Source organism: Epinephelus lanceolatus, chromosome 14 (genome assembly GCF_041903045.1).
Source record: "Epinephelus lanceolatus isolate andai-2023 chromosome 14, ASM4190304v1, whole genome shotgun sequence".
NCBI classification, from domain to species: domain Eukaryota; kingdom Metazoa; phylum Chordata; class Actinopteri; order Perciformes; family Serranidae; genus Epinephelus; species Epinephelus lanceolatus.
The window spans coordinates 11740463-11760160 of NC_135747.1; the positions used below are offsets into that span (position 1 = coordinate 11740463).

General features: G+C 40.4%; 1 protein-coding gene across 2 annotated transcripts; it reads right to left on the reverse strand.

Moving 5' to 3' along the window:
• Nucleotides 1-591: 591 nt before the first annotated feature.
• On the reverse strand, nucleotides 592-18454 carry esyt3 (extended synaptotagmin-like protein 3). Of its 2 annotated transcripts, XM_033618373.2 has the most exons (23): nucleotides 17841-18454; nucleotides 15489-15530; nucleotides 14569-14703; nucleotides 13314-13390; nucleotides 13113-13182; nucleotides 12927-13016; nucleotides 12788-12843; nucleotides 12575-12695; nucleotides 12242-12418; nucleotides 10707-10789; nucleotides 10345-10393; nucleotides 8711-8800; nucleotides 8457-8519; nucleotides 8311-8370; nucleotides 4943-5014; nucleotides 4628-4714; nucleotides 4172-4321; nucleotides 3548-3879; nucleotides 3308-3406; nucleotides 3067-3198; nucleotides 1789-1894; nucleotides 1502-1551; nucleotides 592-1302 (listed from the first exon to the last, which is right to left on the reverse strand). In XM_033618373.2, exons 1-23 carry the CDS (start codon nucleotides 18183-18185, stop codon nucleotides 1263-1265), a joined length of 2526 nt encoding a protein of 841 aa, XP_033474264.2. In that variant the 5' UTR covers nucleotides 18186-18454; the 3' UTR covers nucleotides 592-1262. The 2 variants fall into 2 exon arrangements, with proteins under 2 accessions (XP_033474264.2, XP_033474265.1); XM_033618374.2 differs by lacking the exon at nucleotides 8311-8370.
• Nucleotides 18455-19698: the final 1244 nt, after the last annotated feature.

The following is a 19698-nucleotide window of genomic DNA, read 5'->3' on the forward strand; positions in this document are numbered from 1 at the left end:
GAATGCCAAGAGTGTGCAAAGCAGTAATCAGAGCAAAGGGTGGCTATTTTGAAGAAACTAGAATATAAAACATGTTTTCAGTTATTTCACCTTTTTTTGTTAAATACATAACTCCACATGTGTTCATTCATAGTTTTGATGCCTTCAGTAAGAATCTACAATGTAAATAGTCATGAAAATAAAGAAAACACATTGAATGAGAAGGTGTGTCCAAACTTTTGGCCTGTACTGTATACAGTAGGCATCGATGGCTATCATAAATGGCAGTCTAGATATAGGCCTACAAAAATGTATAGTGATTATAGTTGTACCTTATGTAAGAGGAATTTTTCCCATGTCTTAATTAAAGATAATGTAAATCTAAGAGGGTTAGGTTTAACAGATGTACTCACTGCCACAGTGACTATAGTCAAGGTTCCCCTGAGCAAAGAACTATATTTCTCTGTCTTGCTTGGGCGCCATTTCCCATGTAATGAACCAACTGCTTCAGGAGAACTTCCCAGTTGCCCACACTAAACCCTTAGTAGTATTTGGGTTCTTTCAGCTGTGAATATGTATGTTTATTAAGGCATGTATGAAATGACTCTCCTGGATTGTACACACTTGTTTTGTGTTTATTTCCCCAACTGTAAAATATTACATAAAAACTATCAATACAAATATTTACACAAAAATACAAAGGATAAATGTCTCACACATCCACTCAAAAACCAAACCTCTCACAAAAAATATACACATTAAAGAAGTGACCTTGTTTCTTGACACAAACATGTTCTGATGAATTACAATTTGGAATGTAAATGTTTAGCAGTACATTATAAATAAGGATTGTTTGGTTATAAGTTACAATAAAGTGGATCATAAGATAATATGCTGCTTTGCATGTTTAAAAGTTTTATTTGCAGCTACATTTCTGCTCTTCAAGATAATTTAACACAGTGTATTTTTGTTATACCATAGGCGATATCTATAAGTGGGACAAGATGCACTGAAATATTTAATTCCAAGTGAGATCCAAAGTAGGAATGTAGTTTGGAATATTACTGTATGTGCCTGTGAGCGCACAGCCTTTGACATACAGTACCAAACATGTCCACTATCTAAGATGTGTTTAGTGCTGCTTTTGGAAAAACCCAACTCTGGTCCGTGATGATAAGGAAGACAAAGGAGTATGCAGCTCTCTCAGCATTTATCAGGCCTGCATTTGGCCTCGCAGAAGCTGAGGAGCTGCAGGGAAAATGGAAGTTTTACAGCTTTACCCACTAGCTGTATTTCTTCAGCCCAGGCAGTGTGAGCTCATACCTAAGAGGAAAGAGAGATGAAATACTCAGAGAATTATACTTGAATCAAATAAGCCTTTTGTTCCCACATATACATTTCTATACATTATTACAATTGACCAGAATATTTATGATGGCAAGAAGTATTAGTGCTTCAATTTAGTGTACTTCAGCTACTGTTTCATTCAAATCATGGAAAAGTAGGAAACTGGGCCGCATACCATTCTGTGATGCCTTTGACTAAATCCAGCTGTGAAAGATCTATCATCACCTGTGGATGGAAGCAAAGCGTAACAACCGTAAAGGCCAAGACATTGGTTTTGCAATAAAGTGTATGTATGAAATAAAAACATTTACAGCACTAAACAATGTGTAAAAGCTTTAGATTTCGCAGCTGTACATTTGTAACACCATTGACCCCACCTAACAGCATAGAGTATTTAAATTGCCTTTAAGATCTTGTGTCAGGTATGAAAAGCCACATTCTATCCCAAGTAGCGTTACCCACCATGCCGATGTCCTTTCTCTCTCGTGTGTGGAACATTTTGCCATTTTTCACGGACACATCCAACTTCCTCGTTTTTGCTTCTTCAAGTGGCACATCAAATTCAAACCTGTGATGAAAGAGAGTCGGCAGAAAGAAACAAGTTCAGGACACTGTCTCAACTTCTGGGCCTTAGAGGAGCTGTATGCAACATTAAGAGCATTAATATAGCAGCAAACAATTATTTGCTAAAGATATAGTGGAGTAATGGCGTCCTGAGCTGAGAATGATGTCACGCTCCCTCATGGATGGATAACTGTACGAGCCAACCAGGCACAGGCTCAGGGGCCCAAACTGGTCTGTATCCACATGGCTCAGTTAAAAAAAATGTTTTCAGAACAAAACTCCTCATCTCTTCTGTGACATGACTTTGACATCAGAGGCCCAAAGTGTCAGCGAGTCCCCTGGCCTTCACTTGCAAAATGTTACTCAAATTAACAAGGACTGATCAGGAGGAGACTCAAAATGATCACAAAGAGATGAAAAGGAACTGCAAAGAGACATAAAAGAACTACAAAAGCCAGCAAAACGACCACAAAAAGGCACAAAACAGCTACAAGAAAGCACAAAACAACCATAAGGAGAGACAAATTTACTATAAAGCGACACAAAACAACAACAAAAAAAACAACAACATAAAATTACCTCAAAGAGACCAAAACGCCTACAAAACGACACAAAACAACCATATGTTGACACAAAATGACCACAAAGAGATGCAAAACCACCTCTTGTTCCAGTGTAGGAGAAGTGGTGGGGACCTTTGCATATCTGCGCCCAGCGGCCCATTGTCTCGTTACCCGCCCATGCTGTATGTGTTTTGTAATCCGAGCTTTTCTGTTCCTTGTTGTGGTAGACAGTCCGACCACACCTGCATGCTAGTGCATGTGAGTCCCTGGGTGTGCATCCCTCTGGCTAGCAAAATACCATCGCTCTGAACTGCATGCATATGGTGGTTACTGCTGACAATGCCGTCCAGATCCACATTGGCAGGACGGCATTGTTATGCAAGTGTAACGTCCACCCTCCCTGTCCTCCTGGTTAACACCATTAGCTCTGTCAGCACTGCTGTTAGCACTGTTAGCCTCTACGTTGAGAGCCCTGTGGAGACAATCCCCGTCCAGACTCACAGATATGCTCTTAATGTTGCATAGAGCTCCTAACTACTTTATGTGGGTAATAAGAAATGTTGATTTTTTTTCCTTTCAGATATTTCATGTAGGATGCATCCAGTAAGCTTACTTGTGATTGAAGACAGGATTGACTGTCCTCTTCTTGACATGTGTCCTCTTGCGGTGAATCCAGGATTGGTCAGGGAGAAAATACAGGCGGACATAAGAGTCTGTGCCGTTCTCACTGAAGCGAAATAAGTTCCTGCAGGCAACAGGTACACACAGTGGGTCACTATAGCTGGCTAACCATATGAACATGAAAAGAAAATTCTGCTGGGAAACTCTGGTGAGGCTGGATCTTTCTTGTGTACCTGCAGGAGTTAACCAGGACGATGAGTTTGTTCCTCAGGGTGGCATAACGCACAGTCAGCTGGATCTCCCCAAATGAACCCTGATGTTTCCTGATTGCCCTATAATTAAAAAACATTTATAAATCTCACTTTTATTACTTAATTCTTTAGAAAGTCCATATAGTTGAGTTCATGACATCTGCAGGAAAGTTAGAGGTCAGCACGCTAAAGGTCTGAAAAACAAAAAAACTACTGACTCACTCTGGATACGAGGCGCCCTCTGAAACGTCAAAACGTGATGAAGCCATGGAGTTTTCCGACAGCAGGCTGTGGGAGTCATACCGACGCATGTTTGACGTGGTTTCATCGGGGCCGTTATGGTTTTCAGGAGCCCAGTTTGGAGATAAGGACTGGGCGGTGGGGTCAGAGGCAGTTGGGACGGTGTTGGGGGAAAGTGCTGGAGAGGAGGATGCAGCAGCGGAGGGATTGGACACAGCCGCATTAGCTTGTTGGTTAGTCTGTGATTTCAGCTGTTTGTCTTTTGGAGAGGGATCGACTTTAATCTTGGGTTGAGGCTTTTCAACAGTAAGAACCTATTGTGGGATTAAAGACATGGCTAATGTGAGTGACACACTGTAAAAACAACAATGTAATAGAGCTTACTTGCAGGTTCTCACCATCTAGGTGCTGGCTGAGCATCTGAGTTTTATCAGATGGAAATAGAATTGAAAATGTACTTTAGATGAACCCTAACAGGGAGCAGCTGAATGTTTTGGTAATTTAAACTGTATCTTTGAACTAAATGTGTGTTGTGCGTCATCTGTCTGTGTACTGTGAGTTTCTATACTAAATGTGTGTGTGTGCTTGCCAATGTTGTGTACCCACCCTGAGAGTTGCTTTCAGCTTGATCTGGCTGTTTGCTCCGGAGCGCTCAAGCGGCACGCGCTGGTCTAGCGTCATATCGGAGCAGTTGAGGAGGCGACTCAGCGGCAAGTTCATAATACCGAGCTGAGTCTTCTTCTCGTGCTCTTTGACCTGGACCACGAGAACACAAATAAAACTATTTAAGCAGTGAATGAAATAGGTTTTAAACCCCTGAGGATATCTGACTGACTGAAAGAGGTCTAGTTTTACAAGGTTTCCAACACTGGTGTTACCTCCTTTTTAGTTAAGTTAAGGTTGTCAGTGCAGTATATACTGACACACACAGGTTCATAGGGATAAATACAAAAGTAGACTGTCTCAGATTCCACTTACTGAATGTTGAATTAGCCAATGCAATCAAAACAAAAAATGTGGTAGAAACTTCCTGTACTGTGTATGTAACATTAAACGACGAACCTGAACCACGAGCTGCTGTGTTCTGACATTACGCACAAAGAAGGTGAAGCCCTCCTCCCACTTTGGGTCTTTAGATGCAAACACAACCTGTGGAAAGAGAAAGATAGGAATAACTACAGTTGAAGATTTCATTGCAAAAAGCTAAGACTATTGCGACATTATCAATTTTACACAGCAGATGTGTACTGACAATTGCAAGTCTACCTTCTTGTACAGTGCTAAAATACATCAAAACAAGTATAAACACACATTTACAGATACTGTATTAATGTAAAGAGAAAATGGCGTATTAATGGAATAAAGTGAGAGCCGTACCTTGCTTTTTTGCACATCCTCATCAACAGAAAATTCCACATAGGAGTTTGGGCCGCCATTTCTCTTTGTGAGCTGAAAACAAAGTAAATCAGTGAGGCAGTAAATAATTTCTGGCAAAATGTTTGAACACTCAGTGTGTCAATAACATAACACAAAAACGTAATATATAATATATATTGTGTCAGTAAGTAAGTGTGATGCATTTATCATTTGTTGCCACGTCATTTATTCTTTTATTGGTAGTCAGACTCTGTTATGGGGATTTACACATGTATGGAGTTCACTGATAAAAGTTTGGACTCTGACCTCTGTGTACCGAAACAAGCATGACGTTGAAACTATGTCACATGAAAGATGTGTTAGGCTTGCCTTATGTGCCATTTTGGGTAACAGACCTTATGTAAGCATTGGAGAACCAATCCTGTAACACTTGTGTGTTCTGTTACAAACTCTTCAGAGAGTGTGAAGGGGACAGAATACACTGTATACATTATATTTTTCTTTAAACCCATTAAATGCTTTGTGTGTTTATTCCTGAGTGTTTGCAGGCAATTTCCATCACGGAGAGTGGTGCAGGAACGAGTCCTAAAACCTAGAAATGAGTTAGCATTTTAGCACTCCACCTGTTCCCTTGTCTCAAAGTCAGTGGGATTTTTGGTTATATTCCCGAAATAATGTCTGTAGTTAACACAAGCTTTAAAAGGCGGTTGCTAACAAGTGGCTAAAGGAGACTACAAGATGTCATCATGCCAAACACATCTTTACAGCCTTGTTGTGGTGGCGAAGCTACTGTGGGGTAGTTCGTTTGGGTCCATGTCATTGGTCCAACAGCCCATTGGTTCAACATCCCATTAGTCCGACTGTCCACGGTGCTGAACAGCTCGCGGCGGGCGTATGGTGCGCAGCTGCCAGCTCTGGGTCAGCTGGGAAAGGCTTGAGGCGGAGCAGGCTCACGGCTTATGTGTTTGTCACTTTCTTTTTCATTTTAACCCACACCATGATCTTTTCCTGACCCTAACCAAGTGGTTTTTGTGCCTAAACCTAACCAGACCTTAACCACAGGGCATCATGATGATTTCGGAACGGACTTCGGAACAATGAGTTTAATATGGTCGGAACAATGGGATGTCGAACCAATGGGCTGTCGGACCAATGGGCAGTTCCCAGTTCGTTTATAGCCTGATGTTAGCTTTTTACTTCTAGCCACTGCATTTAGGCTTCAAAACTCAAACAAATGGTGTTCATTTGTGAAGATTATCTTGCTGCACAAAACCTCTAAGTATCATAAACTTGTTTTTGCCACAGAGCTCATTTTCCGCGATACTCCAAAATCCAATGGGAAAATCCAATTGGCTTTTTAACAAGGGAAACATGGTGGCACTAACTTCCGTGTTAGCCTAAAGAAAATTGTCATTTATTATTCACTCTATTTCATATAATAGTCAGAAACTGTAATAATGGACAGCGTGACAATTATCAGCAATATATTTGCAACCACTTGAGAGTAGTAGAGTAAATAAATTCTGCTTTCAATTTATACATTAGTCCTCCAGCAACAAGCTAATAAGCAAACGTTTGTTAGTTTCTACAAGCTGCCTGTTGCCTCCCAGGCTGGGTAGGTTATGCACTCTACTCCCTAATAATACACTGCAGACACACCACACCATCTGGAACATATGAAACAGATGTTTGCACTGGCAAAAAAACAGAGATGTATACTTTTATTACCACTGGAAGAAGATGTGGTTGCTACAAGTGGGTAGCCACAGCTAGCATGTTAGTATGGAAATGGCTGACAAGGGACTATCCAAGAGGGAAGAAAAGTGCTGATGTTGATGCAGAAACATTTGAGGTTTTAGCAATAACTTTCACTAGACTCATGTAGAGACATGTAGGCTGAGATTGTGTTTTAAAAATGCATTTACTGATTAAATGTTAGAGCCACATCACAATAAATGCTTTGGGAAGATTTGTTCCTCAGAATCATTTGGAAATGGGGAAACCACATTAAGGAAATGGATTATTTTTGTAGTTTTATTTCAAGTATGTTTGATATGATACAATGTAGCTCAGGATAATCAAAACTTGCCTATATAATTCAGCGCTGCCCTGTTGCCTGTCACACTTAACTTCACTGTATTTTCACTCATTGAACAGCAGAGGGCATTCAGAGGCAGTACATGCTACTGACAGTTCAAATTAGGACACCCTGTACTGAGCTACATTTGTTCAACATGTCTGGGTCAAAAAAAGTGTCCTTAAAAAAATCCTACAATTTGATTATTACTGCCTTAATTGCCAGATTGATCTGGTTTATAACATGGACAAGTTTAAAGGAGTCATACGTTTGTCATGACTACTGTAAACATTTATTAATTTGTCCTATGTAGAAATCTGAAAATCCTTTAAAATTATCAGCCTATATTTGCAATACAAAGATAGATAGCCATTAGCAGTATAGATAGCCATTTTGTAATTTGGTCAACAAAGTCTTCACCACAATTCTGTCTATTTAGTTATCAACACTTTACTTTATGCTGGGAAACCCAGAACAAGCCTCAGGGTGAGGAAGAAATGTAGCTACAAAGACACCAGCTGGTTGTAACACACCCACAAAAAATGGTATGCACGCACCAGACAAACAAGAAATACCAGCTCAGCCAAGCAACAAGCACACCTGGAGTACAAACATTTGATCTGACTGAGGCCTTCGTCTGACATCAAGATAGAAAATGACAATCAAACTGTAAGGTAGTAAAGTGAAAGAGAAGCTAGATTACTTCCTAATTTAACTCTTGAAGAATAAACATCAGTTTTTTATAACAGGCAAAAAAGATACTTTAAGTAAAAATCCCAATTTACATGTTAGGTGTCCATGAGCAATTTGACAACCCCTAACGTTTAAGGCCTCAAGCATTCCCACGCAGTCTTTTAAATAGCCATGTGATTTTAAAAAATGAGGTCAAATGAGGACGGCGTGTGGTGGAGATGTATGAAAATACAGGTTTCTCTCTTTCAAACCCTAGGGCGAATGTCCAGTGATAAACCTTTGTACAAACAGGTTTTGTTAGAAGAGGGGTTGGGCCTTTGCATACCAAACATCCCTGGATTAATCACTCTCGTATGTCAAATCAAGTACAGGCTAATATTTTAGCAACTGCATGGGTCTCCTGGCATTAATCAGGCTGTCGCGAGAAAATTTTAATTGCCACCCCTTCGAAACTGATTTGACCTATTAGTGAGAACAACTTCCATACAGTATATGGATTATATGAGTAGAGCAAAGCACTCTCATGACAACAAAGGGGTCTGAGGTCACCAACATAGCTCCTTCTTATAGCAGCTACGAAGGATAGAAGGCAGCTTACCCGGGCTTCCTTTGAATGCTTTCCGTGTTTTTGATGCCCAGAGATCTCCCTGTGGTCTTTCTAGAGACATACACACATTCACATTTGTCTATTCATGTTGCATCGTCTTCTCTCGACAACAACAGCCCCCGTTAGAGGTCACTTACTGGTAGGTTGGAGGCATTGTCCAGGTACACTGCAAGCATAGCACAAGCAAGACCGTCTGCAGACTGGAAGAGAGAGATGGTAAAGAACAATAGATGATTTACATGACTGACTAACTGCTGACCCAATAAGCCAAATAACACACAAGGGCAATCTACACTACAGTTATGATGTGCAAACTTGTGGCAAGCAGTATATATTACATATAAATGTTGATGAAAATTCTGATGACAAAAATAAGCAATAATGAGGCTACCTCCCTCAGCAGGCTGGGGTCGGTCTTCAGGGAAAACCACTGCAGCTTGAGATGAACCTCTCCATTCTGGACTCCTTGCAGAGGAAACCACTACAACAGCAAGGAAGATTAATTTAGCGTGGCATTCATATCAAGACTATTTAAATAGAAAACTAGTGAAAATGGTCAGAAATGCTTTAACATTTAAACCTTTCTTTCCATTCTTAAAAATGCTGCTGCTGCAAATTCTTAAGATCATTCATAAAAGATTTAAACACTTGGAAACAGTACGCTGCAATCTCCTGTAGTGCTGGCGATTATTTTGTGAGTACTACTTTTTTCTTATTGCTGAGAAAACACTGAGTTTATTAGGCACAAAACTATGGAAGCCAAGAAGGGCTGTGTTTGCAATTGTTTTTTAATGCCATTATCTGGAGATGACGAGTTCACTATTTCATTAGCTCGAGATAACAAAGCTTTTTTTCTCATGATAACAGGTTAATTTATGACGATGCTCAAAAAAACAAAAGCATAATTTCTCGAGATAACAAGACAATTGATCACAAGAAAAATTGCTTCTGTTTTCTCAAGATCACAAGATTATTACGGAGAACTTGCAAATGAGAGTGTGGTCTTCTGTTTAAATGACAAGAACTGATCTGAATGCTGTTTCTAATAAAAAGACACAATGCCATTTCTGCCTGTATTACACCTTAAACTACAGTCTGATGCGCTGATCAATGATACGTAGTCCTACTTCTTATTTTCAGCTTAAATCAGTTGCTACAGCTATCAAGATGCTATATATGCATGCTGGTACGACAGTCCTAAACGTTAAGTATTAAAACAGGGTTTTCCCTGCCTATCTGACATAGCAGATGTAGCGTCTTTTGCGCGCACAAACCCATTATTTTCAATGTAAATGCACGTCATGCGTGCTCACAACCCAAAGTGACGCCATAGCGGCATGCAGTCAGTGTGTTGTGTCAGATCCGGTTCCCCCTCGGGCTATGTCTCTCCTACTGTTTCCCATGGAGCTCTGCCCCATTTGAAAGGCAAAGGAAGCCCGTATGTGGAAAGACGTCGCCTCCGAGATGTAGAATGTGTATTATCGATGAGAAACACACATTTCCGGACCGCTGACTTGTATCATCAGAACAGACATGTCCTGTGATTTTCAGCCTCCTTTCATATTTAATAGAGGGGGGACAATACCTGACAGTAATATTCTCAGCTGTCAGAATGTGCCTGCTGTAAAGGGTAAAAATAATCATAGAAGGCTGAAAATCACAGGATGTGATGATTATGTTGTGATTAGTCAAGTCAGCAGTGTAAAGCTCAAGCATGTAGGGGCCTCCTTTCATATTTAATTGGGGGGGGGGGGTGTATCTAAAAGTACAGCTGTCAAGATGCCCCCCGCCAAAGGCCTTTACCACCTTGGTCTCGAAAAACCCAGGGAAAACCCTATAAAAAGGAGATGACTTTTTGTTTTCTCCTTTAAATGGACTTTTTTTTGTCATCTTGAGATAACAAAATAATTCACTTGTGATCTTGAGACAACCCCCCCCGCCCCCCAAAAAAAAATGCAAGTATGACTGTTCTCGGCTTCCATACAAATCACTTCAGTGTATCCACAGAATTAAATGTAAACTCACCTGATCCATCTCTACTTCCTTCTTCACTTCTCCAAAATCGAGATTATACCTGACGTGATAATGAAAAATGATAACGATGGCAAGTGAAAACTTTATAGCACTAACATTTAAAACTAATAAATATTTTTACTCCTATGTTTCCAAATCACCACCCAGCTATCTACTCTAAAAACAGTTTGAACAAGATACTGTTACTGTGTATTATCAATCAAGTAACTGTGTTTGGTGTTGTTTATTGTGATTATGGGTTATAGTGGAGTAATAAGTAATGCTTGACAAATTTAAGAAACTGTGGATAGCAGAGTGGATGCAATACATGTGACTCACAAAGCATTAACCCTACTTGTTAGATAGTTTCTTACGTTCCAAGTGGATCGTCATTATCTGCATCCTCATCAAATAGCTCCACCTCCAACTCTTGCCCTGGAGCTTCATGGACGACAAACTGCACACAGGTAAAGCATATTATCAAATGTCTTTCAGACGGGAAAATCAATGTTAACTCCGTTCACCAGGTCAACATACTTAGTTTCTACAGTATTTAGAATAAGCCTTGAGCAGATTACACATGGGAAAGGAACACTAGGTAATGAACATGAGAACTGGAAGTGCAGTTAGGACAACAAAACGGGTAAACAAAAATTGGAGGAACCTGTCAAGTGCTGGAGACAACCTCAGCTGTCAAACAATACGTTGATGACAGTGATTTGAGCAACTCCTCAATGCAATCTGGGACAGAGAGTGTATGTCTTTAGCTTTGCTTTTCACAAACAAGGAAAATGTGTGGGGGGATTTTACCAGTTTGCTTGTTTTGAATACCAGGGAATATGGTGCAAGAAAAATCAATCATGTTCATGCATTCCTAAGGTTATCTAGGGGCTTTATACGGAACTTTAAAGCCCCTACAAGGAACATTCATTTTGAGTTTATTTTGGCAACCCTGTGGACAAAAGCGGTAGTGTTTTGCTGGAATGAAGCCTACACTTCCCATGAGCTCTAGCGCGTAATGTCGTAAAGACGCCTACCTGGCTCACGCATGTGTTTGTTTTGGGGATGAATGAAACAACAAGACGGGAAAACTTTGCCCCCGCTCCTATCGGGGATCCCAGCTCACCTCTGCCGCGCCCCAGCTCCGCCTCTCCGGCATAAGCGCCACTGCCGCCGGGGTAAGGCTGAAGGCCTGTTTGGCGAGCACTTCCACGGCTTCTTGGACTGAGTATGGAGCGGTGCCTCGCCTCTTTATTTCTCGGCACTCGCTGGATCCTGTCGGCGCCTGGCTGGTATCTGTCGTCGGCCCGGATGAGGTGTTCCAGCCCCGCGGCCCCTGCTCTCCTCATCCCCACTGGGTGAATGTGCGCAACCTGCAGCCTCTGTGTGTGGCTCCCTGGACAGCTAACGCCGTGGACCCGCCGGCTCCTTCCAGGATTGGGCTGGTAAATGCTAGATCGCTAGCGAACAAAACATTTATCCTGAAGGATTTCCTGACTTCCCGAGGATTGGATTTTCTCTGTGTGACTGAGACGTGGCTGACTGTTGGTGAGTCCAGTGCTTTCACAGAACTTTTACCCGATGATTGCTGCTATTTTAACTCCCCGCGGACGTTGGGTCGAGGAGGAGGAATAGTGACTATTCATAAATGTAAGCAGCTAGGTAAGATGCAGTGTGCCGTCTGAGTGCCGTAAATCGCTTCGTCCTGGAAGCGACCTGGGGCGGACCCGGAGACAGTTTCCTAAAGGTATGGATGTACATTATATAGAAATAGCTCATCTTGACACCGATGGTCTCATTTGCTGTTGTAGGTCACGCACAGACATCAGCAGAAACGAGAGACTTTTGCATATCCAGTTAAAAGTTCCTTGTAGCGGCTTTAAAGCCATGTATGTTCCTGTTTCTCTACCTCATACACTTCATTCCATTTGGGGTGCAGATTCTCTTTGATGGTCTTGCTTTTGAAATGTCGGTTGCCCACTCTGAGTGTTGCATAGGGATCTGATTTCCCTTTCACTATACCCATCATGTATGTGTCCTTCGCCAGCAGGTCTCTGGCTTCCAGCAAGTGGACCCTCACCACACCCTGAGGAGCAGACAAGGAGAGGTTCACTAACTAAAAATACTGTCTCACGTGAAAGAAAAACACCTACAGTCTTCACCTGTATTAAAGAGCGTAAAAAAGAGAAACTAATATGTTTAACTGTTTTATTCATGCATACTGAATATATATCTTACATACTCGAGGTAGCGGGAACCTCATCTGGTCCACTTTGACCTGGTCTATGAGGGGCACACACATGCGGTTGGGCAACACCATGAGTGAAGCAATGATGTCCATGATAGCGTCCTCAGACAGCGAGCTGGGAGGGAACAGAGGAGATAAGTGATCTCTACAGTAAGAACATTAAACAGCAAAATGTTGGAGTGACCATTAATACCATGAACTCCTAACCTGAAGGCAGGGCTGTCCAAAAGGTTGGTCATGCCAGTCCAGTTGATTGAAAGGGTCTGGAAAGAATTATTAAGAGTTTCAAGCTTGGCTAATCACACAGCTTTACTGATGACAGTGAGGTCATGAAAATGTCACTCACAGGGCGGCGAATGAAAAAAAAGGTGACTCCTCCCACCAGTGGTGCTTGACCAATAAGGGGCTCCAAAATGACCCTCATATTCCCCTTGAGCTGGGAGATTCAGGACAGTGTTTAAAAGACTTGTAAACAAACTATAATGATAATAATTAATGCAATGCAGAGAATACAGAAAAATGAGGAGCTCACTTTAAGTCCTTTAATGCCGGCTTTGATTGGCGGCTGCACTTCAGCATCGATGTCTACATCACCTTCATAACTGCAAAGTGAACAGTGCTGGTAAGGGAAAACAGCATGCACAACCACGAGGCTCTTGTTTGGAGCCAAGCACATTCATCATCAAATGACAAGACAGAAGCAGCTGTGGTGTGAGAAATGTGTCTGACAAACCATATATCCATGTCCAGAATCACCTCCCTGTGATCCACCTCATGTGTGTATGCTTTCATTCCAGTGATCCGGAGAGGCTAGAATTAAAGAAACATATTAAAGGAACCTTATCCACGATGTTTAAAGGAACACTTCACCCTCCAAATGACCATTTTTATATCAAGTACTCACCCTATGTTACATTGAATTCGTGAGGAAAAGGATTTTTTCTCGCATGACTCCACGGTGAACGAAGAATCCAAAAAACAGAGAAAATTCTTGATGAATTAAAGTCAGAGGGGTCCATGTTTACCAGCAGCAAAACTATATCAAAACATTTGTTTGCAACCTCTCACACAACTCTTGCAGTATAATTCAAGTCTCATTTACAGTCGTTTGCTCAGTGCTTCCCAAAAAGATAGCCCTTTCCAACAAGGAACTGAAAGGAAAGTGAAACTTATCTATGCTATCTTCAGAGCCAGACCCCAAAGACAAAAACAGTCATTTTACCTCGCTGAACACGAGAGCTGCTGGTCCACTACCACCTTGATCAGTTTGTGTTTTCGAGTGACTTTAACACACCATTTAAAACACCAAAGTTAGACAAAAACACAAACAAATTAACTGATTGAGGAGGTAAAATTACTGTTTTTGTCAATGGAGTCTGGCTTTGAAGGGAGCATATATGAAGTTTCACTTTCCGTTCAGTTACACGTCTGTTTGGGAAGCACTGAGGCAATGACTGGATAAATGTGACTATTATCTCCTGTTGTCGAGATATAAGGTTGGGGCTTTGCAGATAACAGAGATAGTACATTACTGCTGGTCTATGAACAATATGATGATGATTTATAGAATCATCATCATATTGTGTGACTGTGTGAGTGTTGTGAGAGTTTGTTAACAGATAATCTGATACAGATTTAGTGTTGTTAAACATGGTCCCCTGTGACTTAAGTTCATCAACAATTTTCTTAATTTTTTTGGATTCTTTGTTCACTGGAGTCAAGTAAAAAAAAAAGAAAAAAGTTTTCTTCACGTTATTAATATACCAATTATCATTAGGGAAGAGGGCGTGGGTATTCCCTCTCAGTTGATCACATATGTGTCATGGCATCATTTCTGCCTACAACAAATCACAGGGGTGTGCTTTGCTTTATAAAACATGTAGCCCATAAAACGTCTGTTTGCTGTTTGTCTGAACATAGTAAGATTTAGATGGCTTTAGTAATGGATCAAGTGTCACAGGAGTAATGGTGGACAAATGCAAACTTACTATGTGTCCAAAGTGGATCTTGGTAAAAGTGAACATTTTGAGCGCAGAGCTGGAGAGCCTGACAGCTTGCTGGATGTTTTCTTTAAGGAGTTTCTCCATGTACATCCCGAAGAAAGGCCAAGCCTGCTCCAACACCTGAACACACAAAGCAAAACAGAGCATGGGTAAATGCCTTGATTCCACCCCTTAATCAAACACCACGTCTTTTCATTTGCACATGTAAATAGAGGTATGACCTGAAGGCAATATACATAAACTGCAGCATTTTTAAAATCTTGTGATGGCAGTTTTATTTTGTGGAAAAATGATCAACACAATTGGTGCAGTCTGTGTGCTGCTTGCAGCTCATTTATGTCAGTGTTCCTAAGCTATCTTTGTAGCGAGGGTTATATATTCTGTGATATAAAAAGAGATGATTATCATACTGTGTCAATTTGCCTATCTACGATATTGAAAAAAAGCAACTGGAAGGAGAACCTAAATTATATTTTAGTTATTATCAAAAGAGAGACACTTTACAGGTTTCAATTTTAGTAATAAAATGTTTGTTCAACCAATGATAACCCTTATGTTTTCATTACTTTAATGGTCATTCTGACTAATAATACTATTGATAATTCTGTAATGCTGTAAATTGCACCTAGTCACAGCAGAGTAATGAGTCCAGCACCTTGTCCAGCCCCAAAACATTTTTGTGTACATGGAATTCACTTGAATGCAGGCCATTTGACCTCTACCATGACGGTACACTGTGGGGCTGGAAAGTATGTTGTTGAGCACTAGGCCTTTAATCCAGAGTCAACATTCAAAAGCACCAGCTCAATTTAGCAAGATGGGGTCTCTTCAGCCCTCAAAGAGGTGCTTAGCATCATCCAATAAAACCGTAACATCAGAGAGAGTAATTTATTTTGATACTGTACCTTATTAAGCCAGTCAACTTTTTCAACATCAGGAAAGTGGACCTTTAACAAGAAAAAAATGACAGTGATGTTAAAAGCAGGTTTCTAAGTATTTGTCCGACACAACCAACATAGCAGCATGCATGATGGTGGTGATGACAGACATAATTGTGTCAGTAATTATCAATTATCCATCATGCAAATTATAATATAGATTAACAGTGAAATCTATTAACATAAAAATCAGGTGAATGAAAAAAATCCAGTGTGTGGTGCAGTAAGACTTTTTTTTCAATTTTCCAATTTTTGAAATTTGACAGCATTCCTTTGTAAAAAAAAAAAAAAAAAAAAAAACAGACATGGAGAAGCACTGCAGTACTTGTTATTTAAGGCTTACTGAGGTTTCTTTGCAGCTTCAAAACTGTGGACTGTAACAGAGGTTTGGAATCATGTTCTAATACAGAGCATCTATCCAAATAAATGAAGTGAACATCAGTGAGTTCTGTCTGACACACTAAAGGGAGAAAGCTTATCCACAAGTCAAAGTACTTTCTAAGACCTTTATGGTGTAATATAAATTCTACTGATGTAACAGATTTACTTTGGGAGGAGAGGAGAAATCCTCATGTTTTAAAATGGAATTCTGTGTGTATTAAAACCTGTGTTTTAGGTTTTAAACCAACAATGTCATACTCATCTGTCTGTCTCTCTGTTACACAAACAGAGTGAGCTGCAAGACACTAACCAAAAAGTAATCTGATCTGTTGTTCCTATTACATTCCTCTGACGTTAGAAGAGCCCCTCTCTGTGTCCCTCCCATCTTAGTTCCCATGAGTCACCGTTTGAGTGGGTGTGGTTTAACCAAATGCAGAGAAACGAAACCTTCTGCAAAATAACAGCACATTTGGCTGCCTTAACCCATTTCTGACTACGGGGAGGTTCAACCCCAGCCTGGCATTTCATGCAAATAAAGCATAGTGTTGTCAAGGCAACAGAGACTGTGACACGTCCTACAGTATGGAACTTGTTTAAGGAGGTTTCACACATTTGGCCACAGCTGCACACTCAGTGTTGCCTTGTTTGACCTGCAAAAAGCAGTCAAAATCAGTGACTCCAGATATAACAAAAACAGGTTTGACATCGAAGTTTGGGCAATTTTTCAGTGACGGGAATGTCGTATCTCTTCGCTGAAGGCAGTTGACACCTATGACCAAAGTAAAGCTTCTCAGTAACAAACAGCAGAAATCAAATCAAATTAATCAAATTTGAGGTACTTGTACTTTACCAAAGTTCTTTCTTTTACTCTTACCCTCATTCATCTCAGAGGCACATGCTTTTTACTTCACTACATTCATCTGTCAGCTTTATTTATTAATTACTTTACAATTTTTTTTAGTTACCTGGAACAATTAGTCAGTTGATCAATTAGTTGATTTACAGAGGATTAATTAGCAACTACTCTGATAAGAGTTTCAGTCATTTTTCATATAAAAACATTTAATAGGTTCATAAATGTGATTTGCTACTTTTCCTTTTATTATCTGAATGTGTTTTTGATCATTTTGAAGTTGGCTGGGCAAAACAAACATTGTGAAGATGTCAGTTTGGGCTCTGGGTCACTGTGCAGGCTCTCTCCTTTTAAGGGGTGGGGATCACTCGAGGCCCCACGATATGATATTATCACAATACTTCAGTCACGACACAATTTTTGGATTTTAAAGGTGTTGTGATACGCTGAGTATTGCAATAAAATATGGATCTATATTGTGATTTATTACCTTTCTTCAACTGCAAATTATGTCCCCAAAGGAAAACTTTGTCAACATCTGTCTGTTCATCTGATTTCAGTCATTTGTATTGCAGCAAAATGTATCTAGTGGACTGGTGAAAAATTATATTACTCCAGTAGGCTACCAAAAGTTTAATTTGTATTTGTAATATTAATAATTTATATGATAAATAAGGCGACACTTGTTGTCCGTGTAACGATACGATATTGCCGCACAAAATCGCGATACTGTGCTGTATCTATTGTTTTGCCCACCCATGCTATTATTACTTTTTTCCAAACCAAACAATGGATGGATTAATTGAGCAAATAATCATCAGGTTTTCAAGTTAACAGTCATTAGTTGCAGTCCAAAATCCTGCTTTTGCGTTCATACTTTAGTAACAGTAATCTTATGATAAACAGCCATAGGGTCATTCATTCTTTAAGTACCATTTTTCTGATTATACCTTACACTTAATAGTCTAAGTGAGATTTTAAATGCTGGTCTTTTATCTGTAGGGTGTTCTCACAGTGTGGTAGCCTATTAGCAGGCTACTTGTTCTTTCACTTAATCAGAATACTTCACCATGCACAATACATACCCATGATGCCATTTGTAAGGTATTCTCCAGCTCCTTGTTGACCACAACAGCTTCATTATCCATAAAGTCGATGGCGGTTCCGATCCGGGCGTCTTTCCACTGGCGGTTCTTCTTCCACCAGGTGGCCATCATCATACAGAGCAGCACCCAGCTGATACTGAGGCCCAGGTATCCTGTCAGATACACGGGGTAGAGGACGAGGATGGCTCGGCCAAAGTATATCAGAAACTCCATCAGCATGCGATTGACAGCGGAGGAGTTGAGATTGTCCGAGCTGCCGTGGAGCGACGGGCTGTCCACGAGCCCCGCTCCGCCCGTCGGATGTATCTGTCCGGCGGATGCCATTGGGTCGGAACCTGGTTCCTGAAGTCCAGAAGAGTTGTTCTCGCTCCCTGCCTCGACCACTTTAATTTTTGTCGCGTAGTTCGGGTCACTTTTGCATGGCTTCCTCGAGGAAAACACGACAGGGAAGCCAAGCCACTGAGCACTCCATAGGTGCAGTAGTAAATTGAGTCATGACAGAACAAACTTCCGTGTTTGAAACTTCCAAAAGGAAGGTAGGCACACCTGCACCCATGGGTGGGGAGTGCGCGCCACAAAGAAAGAACTCCACCCTAAAAATGAATCCGAAGCAGCAACCTTGAAATACAAGAACCTGTTTCAGTGTGTGTGTGTGTGTGTGTGTGTGTATGAGTGTGTGTGCGTTAAATACTTTTGGCAATTGTTGCCTGGGCTTTCTGTACAGCGTATTTAACATTTTTAAATAAGATTTTGTTGCTGTGAATGTTTTTGTGACTGCGCCAAGCTTCTATAAATCATCATCATATTGTTCACAGACCAGCAGTAATGTACTATCTCTGTTATCTGCAAAGCCCCAACCTTATATCTCGACAACAGGAGATAATAGTCAGCAGGGATGTATCTGCACAGATGCAGCATGACCTGCAGATGGCGCCAGAGAGTACTCATTTTAATAAAGCTGTGTGATAACAAGTCTGTGATTTCCTGAAATGGGCACTAACATACAGATTAATGTATTTATAAATGTTAAATTATGTGTTCTATGAGATGAACAGCAATGTTGCCTATATTATTCAGCTTCTGATCACTCTTTGTCAATTCCATATCAATAAATGGAGATGGTCTGACTCCAAACCCTGCTTAAACCCTGATTTATTGTTGAACTCAAGCAGTATGGCACCTTACTAGAAGATGTGAAGAACAAAAAAAGCTAAAGGACATGCCTTTTCTTTGAATTATAAAGGACTTGATATGAATGGACTTTAAATACCCCTGCCATGTTTTTTTCTTGTACGGCAATTGTTGTACACCTCTTTGTTATAAATTGTTTTGGACAAAAAAAAGAACTAGTCTGTGATTTCCTAGTCACTCTATAATTGTCTCACTCAGGAGTAACAATGTGCATATGTTTGTTTAGTGAAATGCATATGCAGGCACATCAAGTCTTAAATGCTAAAGTACATTTTGAAGACCTAGACAGAAAGCTGACCTCAATGCATGGGCTTGTAAGTTTGATACACTTGAAGACATCATTGCAAATGAAAGGATTTATAAGTTTAAGACTAACAATATATTTATATATGTGTGTGTGTACGTGTGACACACACATGTATAAGTAATCTTTCCAAGTAAACACATTGATTTCAGTTCAAAATAAACAGGAAAATGACAAGTGGGTGAGTTTAAGTTTAATGCAAAAAGAATGTGAATTTAGGACAATTTAAGACTTTTTACAGCCTTATATTAAGAAAACTTAATTGAAGACATTTTCAGACTTTTTAAGGACCTGTACACACCCTGATTTTACTGTGTGTACTGCTCTAATAGACAACAGGTG